This window comes from Somniosus microcephalus, chromosome 7 (assembly GCF_052327205.1).
Source record: "Somniosus microcephalus isolate GS21.2 chromosome 7, FLI_Smic_1.0, whole genome shotgun sequence".
Classification (NCBI taxonomy): Eukaryota; Metazoa; Chordata; class Chondrichthyes; order Squaliformes; family Somniosidae; genus Somniosus; species Somniosus microcephalus.
Genome location: NC_140993.1, coordinates 69,607,703 through 69,619,770, shown reverse-complemented (window position 1 = coordinate 69,619,770; position 12,068 = coordinate 69,607,703). Strand labels below are relative to the sequence as shown.

At 47.6% G+C, this 12,068-nt stretch overlaps 1 protein-coding gene across 1 annotated transcript in view; it reads right to left on the bottom strand.

Annotated features, from left to right (window-relative positions):
• Positions 1-12,068, bottom strand: part of nbeal2 (neurobeachin-like 2) — a 288,718-nt gene that overhangs the window by 99,745 nt on the left and 176,905 nt on the right. The window contains exon 20 of the mRNA XM_085993937.1: positions 5,166-5,390. Coding sequence (XP_085850063.1) covers positions 5,166-5,390 — 225 coding nt within the window. The remainder of the gene's footprint in view (positions 1-5,165; positions 5,391-12,068) is intronic.

Here is a 12,068-nt window from a genome sequence, read left to right as displayed (position 1 = left end):
CCACCCTCCCTCTCTCCTCCCCTCCCCCGCCCTCCCTCCTCCCCTCCCCCACCCTCCCTCTCTCCTCCCCTCCCCCACCCTCTCCTCCCCTCCCCCACCCTCCCTCTCTCCTCCCCTCCCCCACCCTCCCTCTCTCCTCCCCTCCCCCACCCTCCCTCTCTCCTCCCCTCCCTCTCTCCTCCCCCACCCTCTCTCTCTCCTCCCCCACCCCCTCTCTCTCCTCCGCCCTCTCTCTCTCTTCTCCCCCACCCTCTCTCTCTTCTCCACCACCCGCTCTCTCTCTTCTCCCCCACCCCCTCTCTTCTCCCCCACCCTCTCTCTCTCTCCCTCCCCCACCCTCTCTCTCTCTCTCTCTCTCTCCCCCGCGATTTCCCGAGGCTCTCTCCCCCCCGCCCCCCGCGATTTCCCGAGGCTCTCCCCCCCCGCGATTTCCCGAGGCTCTCCCCCCCCCCCGCGATTTCCCGAGGCTCTCCCCCCCGCGATTTCCCGAGGCTCTCCCCCCCCCGCGATTTCCCGAGGCTCTCCCCCCCCCCCGCGATTTCCCGAGGCTCTCCCCCCCCCCTCGCGATTTCCCGAGGCTCTCCCCCCCCCGCGATTTCCCGAGGCTCTCCCCCCCCCGCGATTTCCCGAGGCTCTCCCCCCCCGCGATTTCCCGAGGCTCTCCCCCCCGCGATTTCCCGAGGCTCTCCCCCCCCGCGATTTCCCGAGGCTCTCCCCCCCGCGATTTCCCGAGGCTCTCCCCCCCGCGATTTCCCGAGGCTCTCCCCCCGCGATTTCCCGAGGCTCTCCCCCCCGCGATTTCCCGAGGCTCTCCCCCCCGCGATTTCCCGAGGCTCTCTCCCCCCCGCGATTTCACGAGGCTCTCCCCCCCGCGATTTCCCGAGGCTCTCCCCCCCGCGATTTCCCGAGGCTCTCTCCACCCCGCCCCCCGCGATTTCCCGAGGCTCTCCCCCCCCGCGATTTCCCGAGGCTCTCCCCCCCGCGATTTCCCGAGGCTCTCCCCCCCCCGCGATTTCCCGAGGCTCTCCCCCCCGCGATTTCCCGAGGCTCTCCCCCCCCGCGATTTCCCGAGGCTCTCCCCCCCCCCCCCGCGATTTCCCGAGGCTCGCACCCCCCGCGATCTCACGAGGCTGTGTGCTGGCGTCACGGGGGCCGTGCGCATGCGTGCCGGCGTCAAGGCGGCTGCGCAACGGCCGTGCACATGCGTGGTTGCCGTTTAAAAAAAAAAGCCAGAGCGGGCTCTCGCGGGCGGGCGGCGCATGCGCGGGCGAGGCGGCCTGCGGGGAGTAGGCAGGGAAACCGCGCGAGCTGGCGGCCGTTAGAGCGGCTCACTTCGGGCCCCGACACCGTCAAACCTGAGAGGGGGAAGTAGAGAGAGACAGAGAGGGGAGAGAGGGAAGAGGAGAAGGAGAGAGAGAGAGGGAAGAGAGATAGAGAAATTTTTGGAGCTTCAGGCCTGCCTGCAGCGGGCCTGGAGACCAGCACCGAGTCCCACCTGCGCGAGGGTGAGGAGGGGGGGGGGTTGCTAAACACAATATAAAACTGAAATAAATTGTTAATTAATTCCCTAACACATAATTCAAATATTTACCTTAGTTCCCTAACACACAGAAAGTGTGGGGGAAAAAATTGTGGAAAATCAAGATGGCGGCCACTCACCTCGGTTCAGAAGGATAAGGCCCGCCCACACACGCACCGATTGGTCGACCGGTCAGGTCACCGAAGCGTAGGATTGGTCAATCGTCGAGTCACTCGACACTCAACTGTAGGAAGACCTCGACGTCACACGGTCGCTAATGAGATGCTAATGAGCGGAACGCTGAACGTTTTTGGGATACCGCGGGCGGGATTTTTGTCCAGCCGAAACGTAAATACGCCGATGACCGGTCCGGAATCGCAAGCTTTCTTTTGAGGCGACGCGCGCGTCGGTACGCTCTGTAACTTCCAAACGCATCGAGACCAGGCGGACAGACAGACAGACAGACAGACAGAAGAGCCGCTTTATATATGTAGATATATATAAAGAAACAGAGTGGTTGTTAGGAATGTGAATTTTGGAATAATATATAGACAAAATGATGCAGTCCTGTGGCTATATTAATAATGGGTAATAAAGGCTTGTAGATTTATTAAAGATTAAGTGTTCCACATACGAACAGCACTTGACATCACAGAAGATACTTTGCTGCAGAAATACTCAGATTACAGCTCAACCCTCAAGATGTCTCCCTTCTTTGTCTCCCAACCTATGCTTATGATCTCAATTCATTTATACTGTTCCGACCTGGACTAATCCAAAGGCATCTGCATTCCATAACACTTTACCCACTTTTGGTACCAATCCCCATCACGAGGTCCCTAGTCTGTTAAATATTATGATCTCCAAGGAGGGGGACAGTACCTGAGCAATGGGAACCATTTACAATGTTAGATAGTATGGGGTCCAGGAAATTAAGGTGGATGGTCAGCAGATTAATGGGAATGGGGTCAAAGTGCCACGGACAGGATGAGCTTGGAGAGGGAATGGAGTGTGATGGGGAGAAACTGGAGAGCGACGTGGGTTCAGGGCTAGGTCATGGGGAAGCCTCGCGAGAGGCTTGGCTTGGTGGGTAAGGGGGGCGGAGCGGGGAAGCAGCAGAGGCAGGTGAGCAGATGGTCTCAATCTTCGTGATTGAGTCCATGAGCTCTTCGCACTTGTGGTTGGAGGTGAGGGTGGATGAGGCAGAGGAAAGGGGTTTAAGGAGGCGGTTGATAGTGGAGAAAAGAAGCCAGGGATTATTTTTGCTCTCCAGGATGATCCTGGAGTAGTGCACAATTTAGGCATAACTCGTATTTCTCCTTATAATTATAGTTTCCCATCCCTGGCATCATCCTGGTGAATCTATGCTGTACGTTCGCTATGCCTTTAACGCCCTTTCTATAATGGGGTACACAAACTGCGGCCTAACCTTAGTATAAATTCCGCTTTATTACTTTACTCTTGTAGCCTGAGAAATAATTACTCCAGCTCTAATTGAGCAGGAATGTCACCAAATTTCTGCAAATGTAGTCATTTTCTTTTGGTTAAAATTAACAAGTTTATAGAAAATGTTTACTCCACGATAATGATATCTGACAAAACAACCTTGTTAAGTTTAATGAAACTCATTAACTGTAATGAGACCTTATTAAGTTTAATGCAACCTCGTTAACTGCAAAGGAAGTCACATCCCTTGCAGCCGTGTGAAGTTTACCACCGACTTCCTTTTCCGTGATGCTGCTCTCATAGGGACATCCGCTTCTGTCCCCAGCTCCCTACAGAGGGAACATGATTTTCTTTTATATACAAAGTGCGGTACAGAAGGGTGGGTGGCAATTTAAACAAATCCTGACTGTGTGGCTGAAACTGCTCCAATCAAACATAAACAGGGCATCACCTTCTTTTAAAATAAAAACTTGTTTGTATGTTAATTTTGTGCTGCTGAAAGTAAGGAATAGATCTACACTATCCCATCAAACATTCCCAGGGCAGGCACAGCACGGGTTAGATACCGAGTAAAGCTCCCTTTGCAGTGCTCCATCAAACACGCCAGAACAGGTACAGCATAGGTTAGCTATTGAGTAAAGCTCCCTCTATACTGTCCCATTAAACACCCCAGAGCAGGTGCAGCATGGGTTAGATACAGTGTAAAGCTCCCTCTACAGGTTCCCCTGCAAATGTGTCTCAGCTTCAACCCAAGTTTGCAGATTCATCAGAATGATACCGGGCTTAGAGGGTTAAATTATGAGGACAGGCTACATAAACTTAGCTTGCAGTCACTTGAGTATCGAAGACTGAGAGGTGATCTGATAGACGTGTTTAAAATGTTAAAAGTAGATACATAGAAACTAGTCCCTCTGATGGGGGAAATTCAAGAATGAAGTCACATTTTATATTAACGATTTAGACTTTGGAATCAAAAACACAATTTCTGAATTTACGGATGACACCAAATTTGGGGGGGGATAGTCAATACTGAGGAGAACTGCAACAAATTACAAGATGACATTAATAAACTAGCAGAATGGGCATGTAAGTGGCAAATAAATTTCAACACAGATAAGTGAGAGGTATTACATTTTGGTAAGAAAACTAAGAAGGTCACATATTACTTGGAAAATAAGAATCTAAAATGGGGTAGAGGAGCAAAAGGGATCTGGGAGTAGAAATACACAAATTACTAAAAGTAGTGAAGTAGGTTAATAAGGCCATAAAAAAGCAAACCAAGCACTGGGGTTTATTTCTAGAGGGACAGAATTGTAAACTAGGGAAGTTATGCTAAACTTATATCGAACAATGATTAGACCACACTTGGAGTACTGTGTACAGTTAGATGAGGAAGGACAGGAGGAGACTCAAGTGGAGCATAAACGCCAGCATGGACTGGTTGGGCTGAATGGCCTGTTTCTGTGCTGTATATTCACAGATCACAGAAACCCCACAGTGCAGATAGAGGCCATTTCGGCCCATCGAGCCTGCACCGATACATATCCCACCCAATCCCCGTAACCCCACGTATTTAATCCCCCTAACACTAAGGGTCAATTTATCATAGCCAATCATCCTAACCTGCACATCTTTGGACTGTGTAATAATTCTATGTAATAATCTCAAAATTAGAGCTAGGTCGTTTAGGAGGGAAATTAGGAAGCACCTTGTCACACAAAGGGAAATAGAAATCTGGAATTCTCTGCCCCAAAAAGGCTGTGCATGCTGGAACAATTGAAATGATCAAGACTGAGATTTTTGTTGGGCAAAAGAATTAAGGTATATGGAGCAAAGTCAGGTAAATGGAGTTGAGGTAGAGATCAGCCATTATCTAATTGAATGGCGGAGCAGGCTCAAGGGGCTGAATGGCCTACTCCTGCTCCTATGTTCCAACCTCAGAAGAACGCCCCGCAATGTATCAGTGCGACCATCCGTGTTCTTTCCAAATTTGGGGGCAGTTGTGTGCTGTAGGCCTGTGGCCATTGGGAATCGAATTGTGTCCACCAAACTCTACACCACAAAGGACTCTTACAAGAATTAGACAGGGCATAGCTTCAGGCCACCAAGGGTTGCATTTAAAACCCGAGTTGAAAGGCCAACATCTAACTCACTGCAACACCCAGTCTCCATAAAAAAAAATGGAAACCATCAACGTAACCTTGTGGCAATCTGGAACCCTTGCTGCAGTGCTCCCAGATAGAGTGCTTGGAGGTGTGGAGCAGGGGGTCCCTCCAAAAATGAGTCCTTACCTTTTGTAGCAGGGCACCTATGACAGCAGGGCCATTGCACTGGATGAAATTCTCCTGGTTTATGGGATGGTTTCGGATGAGGTTCTTAACCAGTAGCAAGAAAGCGGCTACGCTATTCCTCTCCAATTTGCTCTCTATAAAAAGATGACAAAGCCGTTAGAATGAAGATGGCTCATTTGATCTCATCCTTACAGTATACTAACTTCGCCATCTCTCCATCACAGCCCTGATCAGTACCTTTCCAAGTTCGCACTTAATGGCACAAAGCTCCATTCGCAAGGAGACTATAATCATGAATGTGAATGCAGAGATCCGCAGGTCCCGTAGAATTTTACGGCCATTTATGGATGCAAAATCCTTTGGAAAGAGCTGACCCTTGTGCTTGATAGTCATAACCGCACAGAAGGAGGCCATTCGGCCCATCCAGTCCGTGCCGGCTCTCTGTAGAGCAATCCAGTCAGTCCCATTCCCCCGCTCTATCCCCGTAGCCCTGTAAGTTTATTTCCCTAATGTGCTTATCCAGTCTCCCCTTGAAAAAATTGAATGTCTCCGCTTCCACCACTTCCGTCGGTAGCGAGATCCAGGTCCTCGCCACTCACTGCGTAAAAAAGTTTTTCCTCACATCCCCCCTGTATCTCTTGCCCAAAACCTTAAATCTGTGTCCCCTAGTCCTTGTACCATCAACTAGTGGGAACAGCCTTTCTCCATTTAGTCTATCTAAACCCGTCATAATCTTGTACACCTCTATCAAATCACCCCTCAGCCTCCTTTGCGCTAATGAAAACAAATCCAGCTTCTCCAACCTGTCCTTGTAGCTAAGATCCCCCATCCCCGGAACCATTCTGGTAAATCTCCTCTGCACCCTCTCAAGGGTCTTCACATCCTTCCTAAAGTGTGGTGACCAGAATGCAATACTCCAGTTGTGGCCTAACCAGCGCTTTATAAAGGTCCAGCATAACTTCTCTACTTTTGTACTCAATACCTCTATTTATGAAGCCCAAGATCCCATATGCTTTGCGAACCACTCTCTCAATATGTCCTGCCACCTTCAGGGACCTATGCACATTAACTTCCAGGTCCCTCTGTCCCTGCACACTCTTTAAAACTGTGCCATTAAGTGTATATTGCCTCTCCCTGTTCCTTGTGCCAAAATGCATCACCTCACACTTCTCTGTATTAAATTCCATCTGCCACTTGTCTGCCCATTCTGCTAGTCTTTCTATGTCCTGTTGCAGTCGATTGATATCATCATCACCGTTACTTCGTCAAAAAATTCAATTAGATTAGTCAAACATGATCTGCCTTTTACAAATCAGTGTTGGCTCTCCTTAATTAGCTTAAACCTCTCCAAATGCCCGTTAATTTTTTCCTTGATTATTGTTTCTAAAACTTTACCCACCACTGATGTTAAACTGACCGGCCTGTAGTTACTAGGATTGTCCTTATACCCTTTCTTGAACAATGATGTCACATTTACCACTTTCCAATTATCAGGCACCTCCCCCTCATCCAGGGAAGATAGGAAAATTATGGCAAGCACTTCCGCAATCTCCTCCCCCAATTCCCTTAGCACCCTGGGAGGCAAGCCATCTGGACCAGGCGACTTATCCACTCTTAAGCATACCTAGTACATCCTGTCTATCAATTTTCACCCCTTCCATTGCTTCTAACTTTTCCACTTCTAACAATACAGGAAACTCTCGTTTAAACGGCACCTAAATATCCGGAATTCTCTATTAACCGGCAAAATTCATACTTTGAAAACACCTCAATAACCGGAAATGTTGTCGAGTCCGAGTCTCCCGCGGTGGCCGAGTTAGTCAGTGGGGGTAGTTCTCCAAACTGCCACTACTCGGCTTCTTGGCACTGTCAGAAGTCCGAACACCTCAATAACAGGAGTCTGACTCTTTGTTTGTTAAAAATAGCCTCGGTAGATAACCCCCTCCGTCAACTGAAATTTTTAATCAACCGGCACCATCCCGGTCCCGTCGGTGCCGGATACCAAAGAATTTCCTGTAGATGCTCCCTTTGGGTGAAACTCTGTGCCAGAAACTCAAGACCTAGAGTGGGGCTTGAACTCTCAACCTTCTGAGTGAAACTGAGCCAATCTGACACTCATTAAAATCTATGATGTCATTGTTTTTTAAAAAAAAATCGGGCACTTCCTATTCAACAACAACAACTTGCATTTATAGAGCGCCTTTAACGTAGTAAAACATCTCAAAGCATTTCACGGGATTATAATAAGACAAAAAATTGACACCAAGCTAAAGAAGGAGACACTGGGAGAGGTGACGAGGCAGCTTTTAAGGAGTGTCTTAAAGGAAGAGAGGTGGAGAGGCACAGAGATTTAGGGAGGGGTTTCCAAAGTTTAGGGTCTAGATGACTGAAGGCAATGGTGGGATGAGATGGGGGATGGACAAGAGGCCAGAGTTCGAAGAACACAAAGTTTCAGATGGTTGTAGGAGGTTACAAAGGCAGGGAGGAGCAAGGTTATGCTCATTTTTTTAAAATTTACACTCCTTTTATTCGTTTCCTCCCCTCCTCTCCGAGGGCACAGACTCTTGCTGGGATACGATCTCCAAGCCATTTTTCATGCGCGAGCCTGGAGGATGCCACGTTATGCAGCCGTCCTCACCTGACATCCATACACACGCACTTCCCCAGCAGGAGTCAATGGAAAGCAATCAAGAGCAGTTATGTAGTGGTTATTGACTAGTAATCCAGAGGTATGTAGTGGTTATTGGCTAGTAATCCAGAGGCATGGACTAGTAATCCACAGAACGTAAATTCAAATCCCATCATAGCAGTTTGAGAATTTGAATTCAGTTTATTAAAAAAATCTGGAAATACACTTACTTCTGTTTCACAAACCCAGCTTAAAGCATGATGGGACACACCCTGGACCAAACCAACATAAATACAACTCTCTGATTGGCCAAGAGAAGGAAAGTGCTGCAAGATGATAGAGAGTGCGTCAGTATTCTCTCTCATTCACCACCCCCTGTCCCTGCATTTTCTGCTGAAGGAGTGGACATATTGGGAAATAGTTCCACAGGCACAGCAATCCTTTAGAACTCTTGCACGCAACAGTGTGTGTTCAGAAGCTAATCGACTGCAGGGACCACCACAGTTGAGCCGGATGATGTCTTCACTTGACATCCGCATGCACTCGCTTTCCAGCGGGAGTCACTGGCCAGTGATGAGGGGCTTTGACATGGGCTGATTTTTCATCGCCCTAGTCCATGGGGAACTGAGGCCAATTGTTCTGGCTGAGACCAGCTAACACAGCACAGATTTGGATTTTTTTGTTTCTGTGGCTTAATGCACAGGGCAGTGCAATTCACAACACACCTCACCGAATTGCCAATGTTGAAATCAGGACTCCTCAAGCCATCCCCTACTCCAACTCATTGAAAGTCTCCTTTTGCGGCGCAGAGGTAAACCATGCCAAAAAAACCTCCTATTTAGGAGTCATGCTTAATCGCACCATGTCATACAGACAGCATCTCCAGAACCTTGGGAAGAAACTAAAGAGTAGGGTCAACTTGATCCAGAAACTCGCCGGATCCACATGGGGAGCAGACACTCAAACCATCCGTATGGCAGCACTCGCCCTGGTGTACTCTACAGTGGAGTACGGCTCTCCGGCATGGCGATCAAGTCCGCATGTCAAATCCGTTGATGTCCAGCTGAATTCTACCATGAGAATTATCACCAGTACGCTTTTATCGACACCAACACCTTGGCTGCCCGTGCTTGTAAACATTGCAGCACCACACCTACGCTACGAATATGCAGTCTCTAGAGAGTACAACCCCTACACCAGCAAAGACACGCCGATCCAGGCCGACTTGAACAACCTCCCACCAACCCGTCTCAAATCTAGAAGGCTATTTTGGACTGTCGCCGAAGCCCTTCAGCAATCTCCCCTTAGCCTTGATGACCGATGGCGAAATGCTTGGAAGAACTTTCTAACCCAATATGTAAAAAGCCCAACAAGGGAGGATTCGATATTGGCTCTAGTAATGGGGAATGAACCAGAGCAGATAAGAGAAGTAAAGGTAGAGGAACATATAGGCAATAGTGACCATAATATAATACGCTTTAAAATGATAATTGAGAAGGACATAGGTATGACGAAAACCAAGTTAACAGATTGGAGAGAAACTGATTTTTAGGGGCTGAGAATAGAACTTGGGAAACAAAAATGGTCAACAATATTGACAAACAACGATGTAGAACAGCAATGGGAAACATTTAAAACGGTGTTCAACAGAATACAGGAACAATATATTCCACTAAAAGGAAAGAACAAACTAAACAATAATGAGACTCCATGGATGAATAAAGTCATAAGGGAACAATTGAGGGTAAGGAAAGAGACATACATTAAGTACACAAACATCAGGGGAGTGCATGATAAGAGAGAATATGAAAAGATTAGGAGACAAGTCAAAAAAACAATTAGGGAGGCAAAGAGGAACTATGAAATTAAATTATCAAGGAACATAAAACAAAATAATAAAATATTTTATAGGTACATCAATAAAAATGGAAGGTTGGGATGGGACTAGGGCCATAAAGGGAGAGTCAGGATAATACCACAGGTAACAATAGAGAGACGGCAGAAATATTAAATAATTATTTTCCTTCAGTATTTACCAGGGAGATACAGCAGGTGGACATAACATTGGATGATGAGATTAGTAATGAGATAAGTGCATTTAAAATAAAAAGGGGGGATATTTTAAATAAATTAATCAAACTCAAAGAGGATAAAATCCCTGGTCCAGATGGATTGCATCCACGCATTTTAAAATAATCTAGGGAAGAGATAGCTGTAACGGCTTCAGCGGCACTTCCCTCTGCTGGCCGCCCGAGGGCGGTTTTTGAGGCCTCGGTGCGCTGCTGCCATGCCTTCTGGGCCCCTCTCCTCACCTGTTTCTCGAGTAATTGATCTCATCAGAGTAATTAGGCTAGTTAATAAAGTAGTCCCTGTTTTGTCCTCTGTGCCTCTGGCCTTACCTGTGTGTTGTTAAAGTATTTGTCTCCTGTCTCATTTGAATAATTATGTCACGTGACCACTCTGGCCTGTATTTAAGCTTCCTGTTTCCTGTCCTCTTGGCTCAGTCCTGGGTTCGCCTGCCTGCAAGTAACAGCTCTTGCTGTGTCTCTGGCGTTCGAGTTTCTCTGTGTTTTCGAGTCTCTAGTGAATCTCCTTTCGAGTGTTACTATGTCTCTGTGTTTTCGAGTATCAAGTGAAGCATCTTTCGAGTTCTACCCGGTCTCGAGTCCTTGGATAGGTTTCCTGCGCTTGGGTCCACTACCGAAACCCTAGCAAAACGGCCCCGTGAATGCACGGCCCCGTGACAATAGCAGAGGCAAAGAAACATAAAAACATAGAAGATAGGAGCAGGAGTAGGCCATTCGGCCCCTCGAGCCTGCTCCGCCATTCAACGAGATCATGGCTGATCATCCAAATTCAGTACCCTGTCCCTGCTTTCTCCCCATATCCCTTGATCCCTTTAGCCTTAAGAAATATATCTAACTCCTTCTTGAATATATTTAATGAATTGGCCTCTACTGCCTTCTGTGGTAGAGAATTCCACAGGTTCACCACTCTCTGGGTGAAGAAATTCCTCATCTCTGTCCAAAATGGCTTACCCTTTATCCTTAGACTGTGACCCCTGGTTCTGTACTTCCCGACCATTGGGAACATCCTTCCTGCATCTAGTCTGTCCAGTCCTGTCAGGATTTTATAAGTTTCAATGGGATCCCCTCTCATTCTTCTAAACTCCAGCAAGTACAAGCCCAATCGACCCAATCTCTCCTCATACGTCATTCCTGCCATCCCAGGTATCAGCCTGGTGAATCTTCGCTACACTCCCTCCATGGCAAGAACATCCTTCCTCAGATAAGGCGACCAAAACTGCACACAATACTCATGTGGTCTCACCAAGGCCCTGTACAACTGCAGCAAGACATCCTTGTTCCTGTACTCAAACCCTCTCGCTACGAAGGCCAACATACCATTTGCCTTCTTAACCGCCTGCTGCACCTGCATGCTTACCTTCAGCGACTGGTGCACAAGGACACCCAGGTCTCGTTGCACTTCCCCTTCTCCCAATCTACTGCCATTCAGATAATAATCTGCCTTCCTGTTTTTGACACCAAAGTGGATAACCTCGCATTTATCCACATTATATTGCATCTGCCATGCTTCTGCCCAATCACCCAACCTGTCCAAATCATACTGGAGTTTCTCGGCATCTTCCTTACAGCACACACGCCCACCCAGCTTTGTGTCATCTGCAAACTTGGAGATATTACATCCAGTTCCCTCGTCTAGATCATTAATATTTATTGTGAATAGCTGGGGTCCAAGGACAGATCCCTGCGGTACCCCACTGGTCACTGCCTGCCACTCGGAAAAAGACCCGTTTATTCCAACTACTACGCATATTTAATAATTCATATAAAATTATAAAAGGTTTGGTAGAGTGGATACAGAGAGAATGTTTCCACTTGTGGGGAGGAGCATAACTAGAGGTCATCAATATAAGATAGTCACCAAGAAATCCAATAGGGAATTCAGAAGAAACTTCTTTACCCAAAGAGTGGTGAGAATGTGGAGCTCACTACAAGAGTAGTTGAAGCGAAGAGTATGGATGCATTTAAGGGGAGGCTAAACAAGCATATGAGGGTTAAAGGGAATAGAGGGTTATGCTGATAGATTTAGATGAGGAAAGACAGGAGGAGACTCGTGTGGAGTATAAACGCTGGTATGGACTGGTTGGGCCGAATGGTCT